Below are 18,639 nucleotides of genomic sequence, written 5' to 3' on the forward strand. Positions count from 1 at the left end.
CTCACTTTCACGGATAAAATCAGTCTATTGATTAAAAAAGTGATTGTATAGAGGTGGAGAGTTACAACCGTAACGGTTATCTAACTATATACATTTTTATTATTGCACGAGCTGTTCGTTATAGTTCTTGCAGAATGTTTACTCCCTGTATAAAATTCGGTAAACATCTAACAAACCGTCAGTCCACGTGGACTCATCATCTTCACTGTTTACCAATGAAAACATCGAATCGTAAACATAAATGCTTTTCCATTGGCCGAAGCTGTCGGAAGGCATATCTACACAATTTCTTTGAAAGATTCCTGCTAGTCAGTCTGCGATAAGCAGTGGCGTGGCCAGGTGAGATTTATTTAATTAATAAATTTCTTCAAATAAATAGAAATACAACGTTCTTTAGATCATGAGCGAATGACAAAACAATGAAATTGCACAATGTAGTGAGAATAAAGACAGGTATGAATTTAATGATAAGATTTAGATATACAAACACAGCAAGTTTTTGCTGAATTAATAAATTTTCCATTTGGGGTTACTTTGGATCATTTACAGAACCGAAAAACATGTAAAAAAAAAGCTGAAATAAGTTGATGAAGCTACTCAAGATTTTATTAATTGTGACATTACAAGTAATACTGCAGATTATCCAGATTAAAATTATACCAGTCACCAACTCGAAGATAGTGGATAATCACCGAAGTTTAATTTTTTTATGAGGTTACGTACCTTTTACTGTTGTTACTTATCATGTTTATTTCGGTTGATATTTACCTGAAACAAGTTTGAAAAATATTTTCAAAAATTTGTAATCGAACAGACTCTAACAAATGATTTAGTTTCGTCTCCAGATTATATCATGTTGTGACAAAACTGATTATTTTTAAAAATTAATAATTGTTGTCTTTCTCCTCAAATTAGTGATGAACGATAGTGGTCATGGTCTGGCAAAAAATGCCACACCCAGACCAAGATCAAGTTTGAAAGACCAACACCAAGATCGAGCCTGAAAGATCAATACCGAGCCTGAAAGACCAAGACCAAGATCGAGTCTGAAAGACCAAGACCAAGATCGAGTCTGAAAGACCAAGACCAAGATCGAGCCTGAAAGACCAAGACCAAGATCGAGTCTGAAAGACCAAGACCAAGATCGAGCCTGAAAGACCAAGACCAAGATCGAGCCTGAAAGACCAAGATCGAGCCTGAAAGACCAAGATCGAGCCTGAAAGACCAAGATCGAGCCTGAAGGACCAAGACCAAGATCGAGCCTGAAAGACCAAGATCGAGCCTGAAAGACCAAGATCGAGCCTGAAAGACCAAGACCAAGATCGAGTCTGAACGACCAAGACCAAGATCGAGCCTGAAAGACCAAGATCGAGCCTGAAAGACCAAGATCGAGTCTAAAAGACCAAGATCGAGCCTGAAAGACCAAGATCGAGCCTGAAAGACCAAGATCGAGTCTAAAAGACCAAGATCGAGCCTGAAAGACCAAGATCGAGCCTGAAAGACCAAGATCGAGTCTGAAAGACCAAGATCGAGTCCAAAAGACCAAGACCAAGATCGAGTCTGAAAGACCAAGACCAAGATCGAGTCTGAAAGACCAAGACCAAGATCGAGTCTGAAAGACCAAGACCAAGATCGATGTTCAGGACGAGGTTCAACAGTTTAGAGATGTAAGACAATCTAATAGAACACGTAAAATGTAAAATGATTTACAGTTATCTCGACAAATTTTGGGTTCTAAAACAAATAATTGTTTATTCGCAAGAAATTTTCGTTCGATTTAATCATTTTTAATAGGACAATTACGAAATTGTTGTTTGTTTTCGTTCAAAGGAATTTTTGGAAACTATTATAAATACCACGACCTTATTTTAATGGAATCAGAACGTGTTGGTCTAAATAATATACAAGTCCACCCACGTGACTAAAATTCAATAATTCGTTAAAGAAAATGTCATTTTCGATTATCTAATTAATGAAATCGTGTTAGTGGGTCAAATAGAGGAACTCATTCCATTAAAAGGAAGGAATACTAACGACGAAGATTAGATTTTACTGACCGTAAAAAATATACGAGGAGAATTTGAAATATATGACGAATACTGTTAGCTAATGTTTATTTTTGAAGATTTAGAATGATTTAAATCGAACATTCTAAAGATACTGATGATGATAAAATTGACAAAATATATTGTGAACATATAAATACAGGAATATCAATGAAAGTTGTTTAGGAACTGTTACCCTCTAATAATTTAACTTGTCGAGGGGTAAAAGGATGCTGGAATTGCATTTCTACCCACTAAACCCCATTTGCACTAAAATATACTAATTCATTGGACTAATTGGATTTATTGTGGTCTTTCTTTATGTAAAAAGCAAGCACAAGAAGGTAAACGTCTTCAGAGACTTCAGAGTTTACCTTCAGCCTCTGAAGACGATAACTTGGTTATCGAAACGCGCCTTAGACACTGTAATTTTGAGTGTTGGTGTAAACAGTGTGTTCAATATGAATATTTTTAATTTGAATGTGATAAATTAGAGCTTCTATATGTGCTGACTATCGTTCAAGTTGAGTACTATATTTAAATGTTTACTAATTTGTGGTTATCTAAGTTCGCATGAATTTTGATAGACTTAAAGAAAATTCGAAACGTCAAAATTTATGTTTCTTTTAAAAACTATCAACATAAACTAATTTTAAAACAGAAGAGACCTAAAATTTAAAACATTTAGATGCATTAAAATTTTTAATACAATCGATTAGGAAAAATTTAATCCTGAAAAAGGCATAATAGAATTGAAGATTACAGCACTAATTGTATGTTAGAAAACCAGCAGATTAATTAAATTTTCCATTTTAAACTCACTTTAAACACCAAAAGTTTTCGCGTGAACAAATAAAATGATAGAGAAAAAATATTTTCGTCTTACCGAATATTTAAGATGATAATTAAAACTATTTCACTGAAAAATCTTTAGAAACCGGCTATGGACCGAACTATAGCATGCAATAAATCAAATCATGTAGGAACTGTTTAAATGAACTCCCTAGTCGTTTCCATTAGTTGGAAACTCCGAAACGGCCGATGTGCGATGCAGTTCCAAGAGCACGTGTTGCCCAAAAAAGTAGGTCACTGGTCGATATCGAAAATGAGGTCGCACACGCTTCGCCCCGGGTTTCTAGGGCGACCCATTTCAAAGATGCGTCGTTTTTCCCTAACGTAAATCCAACGTAAAATCGAAATTCCGCTAATGTGCGCACTGTGACAATTTGATTTATTGTGAAAAATATTTGATGGGAGTTGTCAAAAATTCAATATGTAGAAACGTCATTAATTCGTTCAAAGTTGTAATAAATAGCGTAGTTTCGACACAAAATGGAGATTTGTTGACATTAATTTGACAAGTTCGTAAATTAATGAAACATTTACGAGTTTCTTTCATATTTTTTAGCCTTTTTTTCTATTCTCCTAACCATTTTATAAGGCAGAGACCGTTCCATCTGAAGGCAAGGTCATAACGTCGGTTTTTTGGGATGCGCGCGAGATAATTTTCATTTTGACCATCTTGAAAAAGTAAAAACTATCAACGACGAGTATTATGCGAACTTATTGCAACTTTTGAGCGAAAAAATCAAACAAAACCGGTTTTGTTTCATCAAATCGTTGCACCAGCTTACACATCAGTTAATGCAATGGCCAAAATTAAGAAATTTAAGTTCGAATGCACCCTATTCGCCATATTTAGCCTCATCGGATTATTATCTGTTCCCAGACTTGAAAAAATAGCCCTTTTGGTCAAAGATTTTTCAATAATGAAGAGGTGATGTCGACAAATAATTCGTTGGATGATTTATAGGTAGGATAAGAGACTTTTTTATTGGAGAAAGATGTGTTGCCGTTAGCCCTGATATAGGAATTGTTCCTCTGGATGGCTGGAGTTGTACTATTATAGACGAAAAGCCATCAACCAATGGTCAGAAGAGAACGATCAGACAGCTCTAGTTAAGTAAAAACGGTTCTTCTCGGTTTGGGGATATATGGGTGATTCCGTTCTAACTGTGATTTTTTGTATTCAAAATTTCAAGATTTTAAAATTTAACTTTTCTAACTTTTTTATGCATATTATTCATCTATTTTACTGTAAAAATAAAACTCTAAGAGGAATTTACTACAACTTCAAAGTATCACGAGCAAGACACAAATGTCGGATTTTGAGTTCCACGGTACTGACTCATTTATCCACGGTACTGACATGGTAACTTAAGATATTAAACAACAAGAATTATTCAATTAACACAAAATTTTTATTAATTGATTATTAATTAATGACTAGTACAAAAAAACAATACAGGACATTGAATATCACAGTTAGAACGGAATCACCCATATTTTGTTATTCCCTATTGTCGGCTATATTGAACATCGTTGGGATAAAAATTTATGGGTTTTTTTCTGTTGGGCCAGGTACTTCTGAGACCATCCTCGTATAATATTCACATGTTACTGCGTTTTACAATTCGTATAATTCCAATTTTATGCTAATTTCCGAATAAACTTAACCTCAATCTCACCGAATTTCACTTATAGAATGTCGTCGTTCTTATTTGATTAAAGCTAATTAAGTTTAATTAGTTAAATACCTATTCGATGGAAAAAGCGATTCACTCTCGCTTATTGTTTACTCGTCCTCACCTACGCCATAACATCGCTAACCTTCTAGATTGTGTAATGTATTTCAGTTACATAAATTTTATTTTCTAAACGCCAACCTAGAATAAGTGATTGCAGCATCATTCGTCGGGATTTGATGTACGCTTTAGAGACGACATGTTAATAATATTTAAATGGCTTTTAATTCTATTTGCAAAATGTCAGTTGGTGCGACAAGAATCGTGAGGTCGGTTGAGAGATTTCTTGCTAAATAAAATGAAACTGGCAATTTAAAAATAACGATTCACGTCAACTTGACCCTATAACATCATTTAAACACGAATTACGAAATACAAACGTTTGTTTTTATACATTTTAAAGTGAATATTTTTGTTTCCATCAGTAAAATTTCAAATTTTACTGAAATATTTACTGAATTTTCGACACTTCTCTGATAACAACAACAAAATAAGTTGTATACGAGGTCTGGGTAATAAATAACGAGACTGGTTACGAAAAATGGTTTTATTATAAAAATTATTCTACAATCGAATGCTCCCTTTCAATATAATCCCCTCCCCTCGCCATACACCTTTCCATACGTTTTTTCCATTGATCGAAGCACTTCTGGAAGTCTTCTTTGGCGAGTGCCTTTAGGAGCTCGGGTTTACCGCTTCCGTCGACTCAAATCGAGTCCATTCAAAGCAGATTTTATCTTCGGAAACAAGAAAAAGTCGCACGGTGCCAAATCTGGTGAGTACGGTGGGTGTTCGAGCTTTACAGACTCAAAAACACGCGCACGAGAGATAAAATTGTCCCCATAGGCTTCTGGCAACAATTTATAGCACTCGGGCCGAGTTTTTTTCAATTTAACGAAAAATTTGAGATTGATACGTTGCTACTGTTTTTCGTTACACGTGGCACGAGAAAAAACACGTTCGTTTCAAACAGCTACTGCTCAAATATTATAATAGTGACGGAAACGTGTTTTGGGACGTGCATGGACAAGATATCTAGATACCCAACGCCCTCTAGGCGCGCAGTCTCGTTATTTAATAGCCAGACCTCGTAGATGGGAAGTTCAGTCCCTTCGGTATTTCATTCTTTAGAGCTGAAGATGTTGAAACAAACGGTTCCAAGATATTTTAATTGTACAGATCCTATGGTTCTTTTTTCCCGTCCCAACGTTAAATTTTGTTGCAAGTACCGAAAATAAATTTAAAAAAAAAAAACAGAGCAGCTTTGATCGTTCAGTTTTAAATGTCTATATCTCATTAGCGACCATGGACTTTTTTTTTTCAGAATTCAATGCTGCACTCGAACTGGCGAGGTAGTACAGGCCTCTACGTTTGATTTTTTCATGAAATTTACGTTTTGTCGCGTTTATTTCTTGAATGACAAGATCTACAAAAAAAAAGTGAACAACAAACTTGTAGAATATTCAATTTTCTACGAAAAAAGTCCTCAACACCAAGTCGGTTAAATCAATATTTCCGGAGATATTTAATGATAAAGTTTTTGTAATTTCAAATTTTTATATAGAGCTGGTCCTATCCTGATTACAAACGTGTTTTGTATTTTGAGCTGCTTCCAAGGAACCAAACGATCAATTCTGATCAATAATTAAAAAAACTGGATGAAGTAATCAAAGAAAAACGGTCAGAATTGTCGAATCGGAGAGGTTTAGTGTTCCATCATGATAATGCAAAGCCTCACACATCTTTGGGGAACACTCGTGGAAAACTATTGGAGCTTGGCTGGGAGGTGATGCCACTTAATAGGAAAAATAGGAAAGTATCGAAAAAACGCGTGGTATCATGGAGATTCCGAAAATCACGTCAGTTTTTGAGTTTGAGCAATGTTTTTCGTGAAAATTTAATTTTCTCCTCTTGACTCACCCCCTGCCATCTGTCCGATTTGATTGGTGAAGTTATTATGAAAAAAGTATTTTATTAAACATAACATATTGAAGTTCAGCATTTAATTAATCTCCTAAGCCTTTTTTTTCATAAATAAAATCCCTTTTATAGTATTTTTAAAATTTATTTAACAATACTGAGGCAGATACAAGACTTTTGATATTTTTGCAGTAAGTATATAATTAAATTTTCATAAACTGTTCTTTTAACGAAGAACGTTGAATATTTATGCTGTTCACGCAATCGCTAATTCAAATTTAAAAATGGGCTCAACCGCTATTAGTGACCTTATTATTCTATCGTGGCTCGCAAGATAAAATTTTCAATTTCCTGTATAACTATCAACTTTTGACCTTAATACTCGATTTAGCCTTGCGCACTTACGCAGAAGAATGTAATTTAACACACCCATAGTACTAAAAAGACGCAGTCGGAAACAAATACTTAATACAGCCAATTCAACGCTAGTAAAGTTACAGCCACGTATTTTGATTGACTGTTTATACGTATATAAATTAGAAAATCGTTAGATTTATTCGAAAAATCTCGAAAAAAATGCGGCCTACTTCTCGTTGTTTAATAAACCAAACTGTTGTAAACGTTGTAGTACAGTTAGTTTATTACCTTATATAAGAATAAAATAATAACCACATAATTTAATCCGAAATTAACACTTCACCGCAAATAGCAGAAAAGAAAAAAGAATTTATGAGAATCATTGTTGAACTTACCGCTAAGGTATATAATGTTAATGAAACAATCTTTTAGATCTTGTATAGTTCCAGGGTTCCTGAAGTAAACTTTTTCTTTTGAATATCCCCCCGAAAAATAAGTCAAACTGTATCAAATCGCATGATTATGACGGCCAATCGATATCACTATGACACGATATATCAAGGCTATCAAATTTCCCGCAAAATAATATTTTTCTTTGGCTGTGTGACAAGTGACATCGCCCTGTTCGAACCACATAGTTTCCAGCTGTATATCCTCAATTTCTTGCCATAAAAAATCGTTATCATCAATCCCATATGCTTGATCGACCTCATCTTTGAATAAGTTATGTCACCTGGCATCAATCAGTTGCTGCTGGTAGCTTTTCAATCATTCGCGGATGTCCATGGTGCAATTCTGCTAATTATCTAATACGATATCGCTGCAGATGATTTTCTCCGTAAGGTTTAACTAAATAAAGGTCGGTAAATGTCAGTTTAACCTTCTAAGCGTCTTTATTCAAAATTCTTCTCAGTGTTATTGGGTGGAGGTTGGCGGCTGTTCTACCTCACTATCGGAAGCAATATCTAGCAATGTTTTATGCAGAATTATTTGATTTCAACGCCCGTTTTCATAAAAGGCTTCAACAGTATTGAAGAGCTGATCAATTATATACATTTCCATTGAATTTAGTGAAGTTTAGTGAAAAACTTAAGGAGTCAATTGGATTTTTTAAGTCGATTCATTTAGATGAAACCTAGGTTCACTATCACACTTCTGAAACGGAAATACACCAAGTTACTAAAGGCAAATTAGCTCTGAAAAAGGTTTCGTATGTTGGAAAAGTGATGATAGTTTTTCAGGAGAGTCATGGGATTAAGTCGCATTAGGACAACCACAGTTTTTGAAGAATTAAGTATTTCGGATGAAAATTTAATCATATGTCCATGAGGATACCGCATCTTCTCACCCTTCGGCTTCCAACGACTTTTTCCTTTAGATATGCATTCAGAATTTACCTTTTTGAATACGATTTGAGGAAGAAACTGTTAGAAGCATGGAGCTTTACCCCCAAATGGGAACAAAACACCAAATTAGTCATAAACGCCATCAAAAAGAACGTTTTCCAAAGGAGTTGCAGTAGCCTAACAAAGCGAAACAGATTGAAAGGACAATTACAATTTATACTTGAACTATTTTCTTTCGAATTTAACCCATAACTTACCCATAGCACATAGCCCCATTCGAAATATCCAAAGAACGATGTCCTTTCGAAAACTGATCAGGCTTGAACCTTTTGATGTCACAAGGCAAACTGTGTTTGAACCTCTTACAGATGACGTGGTCTGCAGCTCCAGCGGCATTCTGAGTTTTCCGTGACGCCCATAGTGTCGAGATGGCGTCTAAGATGACCCTGACCGGTTAAAAGGTCTGTCACCAATCGAATTATGTGGGACGGTTGTTTGATAACCGAGTCTGTCTTATCTTGAATCTATCCATCTCCGCCGAACCTCCCTCTCAATCAGATCTTTGAGAGATGTAATAGCCACACTTGAGACCAAATCAAGAATGTTTTCTGGGGATATTTGTGGATTTACTAATCCCAATCTGGCGAGCGCGTCCACTTCGTTGTTATCGTTGTTGCCCGAGTGACCTGGCACCCAAACTCACCAATTCTTGTAGGACTCGTTACAGATTTTAGCACAAGCCCTATGCACATTATTTCAGCAGTTATGTCTTTGCTTTAGAGACTATAGTATGTTTCCTAAACAAGAAAAATCCGCTTATTGTGAAGTGTCATTCGCAGAAGTCTGCTATGACCAAGCTATCCATCCTAGAACCGTCTGTGCACCAGGAGGCTTCATAAATTTTAACTATTCTTACAAAATATCGATGAGTATCGATTATTTTTTAACGTGGTAAAATTCCCAACTAAAATCGATTGTGATACAACCTCGAGATAAACAAAATAACACCCGCATGTAAAGAAGTTGTTCAAAATGTTAGAGGACAGTTAGAGGTCAAAGTTTATCGTTATTTAGAAAATAATTAGCACCCTGTATGCCATCGATAAACAAATACAAGCTGTAACGTCTCCATAATAAATAAACTACTTTCTAATATCCCCCAATCGTTTAATTTGTTTATTTATTTAAACAACAAACTTGAAGCCCCTACGTGCATGTCACTGATTATTATACAGCTTCGGCTTCATTAACGGCGTCGAGAGAAAGGCAATGTACAGATACAATCGACCTCAGAGCAGGTTGTGTATATTTAAGTATAAGTACGTTTGTTTCACAATGTTATCACAACGTTCACTATACGCTACGGATACATAACCTATATTTAAGTGGGACGAGCGAATTAATCTCGATTTACTTGCATTTTCAAGTATCTAATGTCTTAAAAGTGTCTTGAGTATCTCTCTTATATAAACGAATAAGTAAACGGTTAATTCTTACTATTAACTTTACCTACTTTTTAATCTTCTTTAATATTACGATTCAATAAAAAGTGATACACGGTTCTGAACCGAAGATCCAAAAAATAAATTTTAACGTTTGAACGCTGACATCGAAGCCCCGATATTTTTTCGAATTTTCTTTCACTATTGCGAAGGATACTTAATGAGGAATCTATTAACAAAAAATTATCGTGTAATTTTTTTTTTCAAAGTCCAAACAATGCGCTTAAGTCCGTGGGGGTCTGAAACATTTTTTCAAACCTACATCTACACGCGTATTTTCCTACGTTGTAAAAAATATTTACATGACAATTTTTTGTTGTAATAATTAAATATTTTTTTTATTTTTTGAGTTCAAAAAACTACTACAAAAATCAAATTAGACACCTGTCCAGTTATATATCAATTTTGCAATTCACGCAGGTCTAACTTAAGATAATTTAGCACCTCGATTATATAAAAAAAAACTTATTGCTGCAGCTCGTGCTTTTCCGTATTAAATTCTGGAAATATTGAAAAGCTATGTCCTTCACTGATGGTAGAATTTTATAATTTTTAGTCCAGGTATCATGGATAGTGTTCAAATTTTCCGTAGTGCTTTCCCTAGTTTGGTCATCTCCCATTTGAGCTCCTCTATGGTTTTTTTTTTGTTTCAGAGGCTAGATTATGTGAAAAAAATGATGTGTCATTGTTGAACTCTGATCTCGAGAATGTGCTGAATATTCTGCGATCGTGCTCATTATGCTCAGAAGAGGACAGCTGCTATTTTTTCATATCAAACAGATGGCACCAGTAAAATCATAACTTCTAACTATAACTTATATAGCTCGTTTTTTTTAAAAAAGAAGAATTTGTTAGTTTCCGTATAAAATGTTAAGTTTTCCAAAAAATCCTATTTTCATGAATTTTCCGTCTATAATAATTTTTTTCCGTACTATTTTTCAAAAACCAATGTACTCCAAGTTCAACCCTGTATATTTCACATAAATATGAAATGAAGGAATTTAATAAAAGGAGTCACTTAGACACTCGTTTTCTCAATTGATTCGTGTGAAAAATAAATCGATATCTCAAATGTTTTCGGAAATATAAAATTGTTTATACAAGCAGGTCAATTTTTTTTTGAATTTTTCCACATAACAGTTGAAAATATACCTTTATTGCGAAAATAAGCAAAAAATCGTTGGATATTATGTATTTTTGTCCAAAAAATCTAAAAATCTTGTTAATTTTAGGATCACACATATAGTTTTCCAGAAAACCCAATTTTCGTGAATTTTCCGCCTATTATAATTTTCTTTCCGAACATCTGATACCTTCTTCGAACTACTCGTATCAAAAAAACCCTTTCTACTGAAATGTAGCAGAATTTGATACAATTTTTTTTGTATTTAGAACAAAGAGGTCCCCTCTGAAATCTGAAATTTTATTTCAAAACTTCTAATTTTATTTTATGTAACTCACTTTGTATAATCACGGAAAAGCTGTTGTATTTTTTCTTTGATAGTATCAACGCTTTTCTTCCGATTTTCTTGTATTACAACGTTGCCATTTTATAACTGTAGAAACTATAAAATTATGTAGTGCTATTTAAAAAAAATTATCATTTTTAAAGCTGTGCACCCTAAACTTAAATCAAAATACGGACCTGTTCAGATATATATGAACTTCAGACAGGTCGACAGGTCTTAGAGGAATCAGTCATTTACGAAACGAATAATGCACGGCCTTTATTCAACGTGAAATATATCAAGATATCGAAAATGGAACCAAAAAGATACTCAATTTATATCCATCAACAAGACGTACGATTAATATAAACTCGACTTCCTAGTATTAAGATACAATGTATTTAATTTATAACTTTCAATTTCAATTACCAATTAGATGAGACTGTTATCAGGAAGAACGTTTACATAAAATATTTTCGAGTGTTTATTGATGGAGTAGGCGTTGAGCAGGCGCGGCGTTGTCGTTACGTCGGGTCAACATATTTAACAGGAATTTGTGTCAAATCGTGTTTTGATGACCGCGATATCAAGTCAAGAAATTAATTTGTTGTAACAGTTTAGATATACATATATACAAACGTTGTTTTTCGTCTTCTGGCAACCAACACAAACGACAAGATAAATTTTATTGATTTTGCCTTTGAATTTCGACGATGTAAATTAATTATACATTTTTAATTTTGATTTGTACTAAATTTATACAATGTGTCAACAGTACATACGATGGTTGTTTGAAAAGTTTCCGACTTCGACCTGAAGATATCCGCACATATTAATAGAGTTGGGAAATATATTTATGCAGCAGCCATTTTCTTAATCGTATAAATGAAACTATGTGAAGATGAGTAAATTAGGCTCCGCCTAGAAAGTATCGTATCACTAAGATTTCTGATCACTAGAGTACAATAGCGTTGAAAAGCGAAGCAGTATGGACCTTCCAAGTCCCCAAATATGTCTAGCCACATGTCTAGCGAGGTAGCCGAATAGTTGGATATTGAATTCCCTGTGGATGAACAGAAAGACTCTCTAATGGTAGCGTGGAGCTCGTGGATAAGCCTCTTGGACGAGAGCACTCGTGTAACAGCCATAAAAATCACTCACAACGCTGCCATAAACACCGTCCATTTTGTATTTGATTTTAGTTGATGTTAATCCTTTTATAGTCAAAAATTTCATAACCAAATTTTTCTATCGTTCTATCGGTGACTTAAATTAAAAAAATTTATCTATTTCGAGAATTTCTAATATTATTGTTTATTTTTTTCGTGATAATTTGTCTCGATTTTGGTCTATGGAAATTAGTTCCAAATAACGTGTAAAAATTAACGTTTCCACCTCTATTTATGTAAAGTCATATTTTGATAAAAACCGACGTCAATTATTACATATTATCGAACATAATATCACTCGGTATATATTTTTCATAAAACTAAATCAAATAATATTTATATTTATTGTCATTAAGAAAATATTCTTGGAAATTTCCAAATACTGATTTCAAAATAGTGTGCACCCGCACGCGATGCTATTTGACCTTAAACCAGTAGAAACCGTTTATTGGGTAAGTAGGCAATTGATCAATACAGCATAAATTACTGATAATCGAAAACTTTTGTTTGTAAATCTACAATCGTTTCGTCGGTAATTAAAGAAAGTCAAAACGATAAGACAAAAACTAAAACCCAATTTGCACTAACGAAAATTAACTAAATACAAATAGTAGGTAATATTTTAATCAATATCACATCTACATATTCATATAACCAAACAAAAGTAGGTAACACCAAAAAATCGACCCTGAACGGTATTCTGTCTTGTTTATACGAATGACGTCACAAGGATGCAATTACCAATTAGGAAGGTAGAGGTTCCGTATCTGCGCACGATCAGACCTACACAACACAAATCTGTAGCCGTGTTGCCAGATCGATAATCATTTCACTCCATACGCGAATTCCTTTGTTTGAAATTAATTCAATTTATACCTATATATTTATATTAAATCAAACGTTTAACATCGTTTCTAATATTCAAATTTATATTTTTAGTAATTGGATTCGTACGAAATATAATAGTAACAGAAAAGTGCTTGACTATCAGATTAAAAAATAAAATGTATACTTGAAAACATTTCTTCTTATTCTTTTTATTTCATATTAAAAAGATTTACCAAAATTTGTATTTAATGCAAGAAGGTTCGATGTTTTGAAATATCTAAGGATTTTATCGGACGTTTCAGCACCGGCAACATTGGATATCTCGATAACGCCAGCCAAACTGTAGGCGATTTAGTAAAAAAATAATATTGTGTAAAACTAAGAAGGATCGTAAACTTTTTATATTTATTTGTTCTTATTAGTACGAATATAAACAAAGTTTTATAACATTATTTAATAATTAAAAAAAAAAAATTTGAATATTTCAATTCCGACAAGTATTAATTAGGCGGTTAAACGAAATAGCCGCGGTTAAATCGGTGACGTCAGAATATTCACTAGTTTAATCTTACCTCTGTGCCTGGTGGTTGAATTCTAATAATAACATCATCAGTTTCGGCATGATGTTGAAGCACTTCACCAGAATTTTCTCTGCCGTTATAAGTGACGAAACATTTTTGTCCCGGTACCAATTCTAACCCGAGTACCGATTGGAAGCCGGGTCCGATAAGCTCGCTTTCGTGGAATTCGCAACTTGTTCTACCCAAATTGCCTTGTCGTGAATCGAAACGGACCGTATAACGCGTGTTCGGTGTTAAATTAATGCAATTGTTGTTTTCTAAAAAATTTGCCGGTGTTTTGACGGCTTGAATTACTCCCGAATAATATTTTCCGTCTTCTCCTGGAGCACAAACGCGAGTTCCGATAATAGAACGCTTTGCTAAACGCTTTCCCGTCGACATTTTCACGAATTTTAACAAAAACGACGATACAATTTAAAAAAACTTTAACTACAAGTCCTTTTAAAATTTTTCACAATACAACGTCATCAGTAAAATACTGTCTCCTAACTAACAATTTGTGCACCGATTGTTGATGATATTTAAAACACTTTACATATCCATCTATAACTGATATTTTGTTATAATCAGTAATGCACATACTTATTAGAGAATAAAATTGACACGCTGAGCCTTGCGCTACCACAAACAGTTGTAGAACAACTAACTACACCAGCCGGCCGGCTACAGTGAGCGGACTAACAACAGCTGATTAAAGCGAGTTAACTTTCGCATTCGTCTCCCTCTACATTGAGATTTAGAGCGAGACGGTAAATGAACAGTAAGTCGCTGTATATACTCGAACAAGCCCGGACCCAGCTGATGATAACAACAAATGCACGTGACGGAATCGCAGCTAAGCAATTGGTAGGAACGAATGACCTAGTTAGAGCTATTGGCGAGAGCGTGGGGATAGAGGTCAAATTGTTAGGTAGGTATTAGGACGTTGCCACTTGTATAATTTTTTCTGTATATCATTTAATAGTTTAACAATTTATTCGCTTACCGTTTTATTATGTTTCCTTAATTTTTTTCAAGAATTAATTTCTTGTTATAATCGTTGAATCAGTAAACGTATTATCAGTATGTATTAAGTAATAAAAAATGCGCAATGAATTAGTTTTGAAATTGAAAGTCACGAAATATTCCGTAAATTCATGTCAGTTTAAATGATATTGTTTTTATTCATAAAATAGGAATGCAATGGTGATGTTAATGTGAAAAATAGATAATAAAAATAATATTTGAAGAATTTTTAGATATCTTAAAGGATGATTAAACTTGTTTATTTGGTTATCAGAATCAAAACTTTACAAGTACAAGTTAATTAGCTTGTACTCGAAAAAATCTAAGTTTGCAATTACACAATTTGAAACATTAACATAAAACTAATATTAAAAATAGAGGGAGCGAGGTAAGGAGCTACGACTTAACCCGTTAACGTCACTTCCGTTCCAGAACCGGCCTAGAGTATCTACTAGTATGTTCTGGCCATACCAAGCATTCCTCGAAGATATGCAAAGAGTATTTGAATGAATTAAAGAAGAATAATGTACTGAAAGTAATGATTTGGTCGTCATAATCGCCCGACCTCAACCCGATTGAGTTTTTGTGAGACAAATTAGGCAAGAAAGTCAGAAAGCAGTGTCAAACTTCCATTTGTCATCTTTGGAATATCCTAAAAAGCGAATGGAACCATACGATGAATTTTGCACTGAAATTAGGTAGTAGAAAAACTTTAGAACTTTCCACGTGCTTCTCTTAATTAATTATTGTGGCTAAATTTGGATTTTTGGGTACCAATAGAATATTAGGTTCGAAAATTGTATTTGAGAAAATGTTTTGAGTTTGAAATAGAGTTGAGGTGTCGCGAAATTTATGATTCATTACCAACGGAGCAACGTGAATCAAAGAATGTAAATAACGAATCAGATTCCTAAAAATCAAATTTTTGACGCCATAAAAAATTCTATAACAAATCCAATTCGTAATACCATAATTTATAAATGCTTTCACTCGCTTGAATCGAAGGTCTCCCGAAGAGAAATACTTCAAAGTCTTGTAATAATTAAGAATGCAGAATACTAGTTGTACCTCTTTATAAATTAGAAACTAAAACTTCATACTGACACACTTATGAAATTCCAAGCATAATTCGCAAGGTCCTATAATGTAACTCTCTCTTTTTATTACCATCTCGCTCTTTAGCGGAACTCTAGAGATGATGAAATATGGAACTAACAGAGAAGGGACTAATATAACCTATAAAATTTGTTTTTTTGATGTAGCCCTTTCATAATGGCAGGATAAAACATTTTATCGTCTCCAACGTGATGTTGACTAACAAAATCAATTACTTCAGTGTTAATATACCTCCCAGAATCTACAGTTTTCCTCCTTACTCGATCTACATAAGGTCTGAATATCTCTCTTGTCGAAATCGCACCCCAGACCAGAACTTTATCAGAAAATATTTCAGGGCACCTTCTATATCGTTCGTATCTTTGATTCCCGAATTGGCAAGTGTGAAGTAGTTTTCATCGTCCATGACTCTGACCACAGCATCTTTGTATGCGTGCTAATTTTATTCCGTCTTTTGCCTTTCTTACCAGTCTGCTGTTTCTTGGGTAAAAATTCTCGGTTTTAGAAGGTTCAAACATTGAGATCAGACAAAATTTTGTGCGAATACCTGTGGGTTTAAAGATTCCGCAAACTCAAACCCAATCACAAACCTAATCAGATCAGTCAAAAATAAAATATCCAATAAACAACGTGCATGGAATGAAATCAAAACGTTGGGTAGATAAACTGACATAATTCCGATATTTTACAGAATCGTGTTCCTACAGGACACACAATCGATTTCAATAGTACTGAAATTAGGATTCTTCAAGTTCAATTTTATAGTCACGGTGGATGATAGCCAGAGATTACATTCAACTTGTTCATCCACTTGTTTCCGATGCCACATCGGCCGGATCTAGTGCCGACAATAACAACTCTTCTAAAACCTCCAGAGAAGTCGAACTCCACTTATTTATTACCCCTCTCGTCAAAAATATACTTCCCGCACGCGCCAGAAAGGCAAAACCCAGATCCAGGCGACAAGCTCTCCAGTTAGCTCAAGACCAGCAGTGAGTGTTTTACTGGCAACAGTATTCTTGATGCTTTCCATTTTCAGGTTGGAATTCCAAAGAGTAGGCAAATTGGGGCCTCGGAATCAACCAAAAAAAGAGGTGATTCGTTGCGTGGAGTAGACAGATTAAGACTTCTCATCCACTTTTGATAATGGCTTCTAAGTGGGAGCCAAAACGTTGAAAATTGTCCAAATTCCAAAGTAGTTCAAGCCGTTAACTTTGTTCTCTTTAAACTCTGTTTTGTTTTTCTTCCTCTACTCTCTTTATCATACTCTCCATCTGATCTCTGTTCCTTCTTTTCATAAATTATCTCCTATCTTTCATTTTTCGGCTAGTCCCATCTTCTGATTCGCAAAATTTTTTATTTTCTTGTCATTAGTTAGACAGTGATATTTCGCTGTACATGGTAGTTTATTTTTATTTTTGGAATTACCAAGAGGTAAGAACACTACCTTGTGGTACACCAGCGTTTACAATGAAGGCTCGATCTTTAATGTACGATCCTAACAAGAACCTCTTCATGCCAAACTGTTACATGCCTAAACTACGTCTAAGAAAACAGAAGAGCAGACCTTCTTCTCTTGTAGTAATGTTCCAATGACATCGGTTAACCTTTGTACTTAATATATTGTCGAGTGGTTTTCTCCGAAGCCCAATTTTTCTAATTGCATGAATCAACCAACAGTTACATGGGCTGCCATCTCTATTCTCGAGAAGTGAATGTAATTCAAAACTTTCATCTTCAATCATCTGCAGTGTTAAAAATTACAGCAATTTTCAACGTTAACGTTTACGTAACTATCTTTTATTAATTGCTGTTGTTTATTACATTGTTGCTAAGTTGATTCTACTTTAAAATTGAGAAATTGGGGCACGTTTGTAATGAGACATTCGGAAAAATTTATTATGACATTTGTCGATGTTAATTTTGTAGAATTTCTACTTTTACATATTTTTTCATGAACACATGCCAAGCAAAAAAGCGCAAGAGTTGTAGTTGTTATACAGTGTGCATTTACCATTCTAATATTTATTATACAGAAAAAATTAAGATCAGATGATCTAGGTGGCCACTTCGTTGATCCGCGTCTTCCAATTCACCTTTCTCCAAATTGGTTATCCGGAAAACTTCGAAGATTGAGTCCATAAGATGTTGGTGCACCAACTAAATAATGGGATCATAGTTTTCCCTAATAATTGGATCCGGAAAAGCCGCAATTAAGTACAGAAGCGTTCGGCTGTTAAATTTCCACGAAAGAAATAAGGACCACAAACATTAATTTTTTTTAGAGCGCTGAGAGTGTTTTATTCAAATCTAGTGGGGATTTTCCCGAGAAAAATATTACACTTGGCTTTTCTTTCTCAATGCCTCAACGGGTGCGTTAAAAACTTTCCTACAATCGACCGATATTTTGTTGCAGTGCAATTTCTGTTGTAGTTGCAAACAAAAAATAGTCGAATGGGGCCAGATAAGGGCTATTTGGTGGGTGTCGAATCTCTGTGGAGCGACATTCGTGTACAGTCTTGGAAAGCGGAGCAATAAAAACTGGAGCATTGTCATTTGATGCAATTTCTTTTCTTTTTAGGCCTTGGTCACTTCGAACAATTTCTTTCGCCAATTTAACGTTTTCTGAAGTAGTTACAGTACCTCCCAATTTGTGTGAATAAATATTTTCGAGTATATGAGGCTAAGAACTCTACGTAAATGTATAGTTTTACTTTGGGTACTCAGTATATTTTTG

The 18,639-nt window shown here is 34.4% G+C and overlaps 1 protein-coding gene and 1 long non-coding RNA gene across 2 annotated transcripts in view; both read right to left on the minus strand.

Moving 5' to 3' along the window:
• LOC130898208 (zinc finger protein 395) overlaps positions 1 to 14,612 on the minus strand; it is a 108,599-nt gene extending 93,987 nt beyond the window's left edge. Inside the window, exon 1 of the mRNA XM_057807313.1 lies at positions 13,773 to 14,612. Coding sequence (XP_057663296.1) covers positions 13,773 to 14,162 — 390 coding nt within the window. The 5' untranslated portion in view covers positions 14,163 to 14,612. The remainder of the gene's footprint in view (positions 1 to 13,772) is intronic.
• Positions 581 to 13,767, minus strand: LOC130898209 (uncharacterized). Its single transcript, XR_009059847.1, has 2 exons — positions 2,932 to 13,767; positions 581 to 768 (listed from the first exon to the last, which is right to left on the minus strand). It is a non-coding gene; the product is annotated as an uncharacterized LOC130898209 (long non-coding RNA).
• Positions 14,613 to 18,639: the final 4,027 nt, after the last annotated feature.

The sequence above is a fragment of the Diorhabda carinulata genome, chromosome 9 (assembly GCF_026250575.1).
Source record: "Diorhabda carinulata isolate Delta chromosome 9, icDioCari1.1, whole genome shotgun sequence".
In the NCBI taxonomy this organism is placed as follows: domain Eukaryota; kingdom Metazoa; phylum Arthropoda; class Insecta; order Coleoptera; family Chrysomelidae; genus Diorhabda; species Diorhabda carinulata.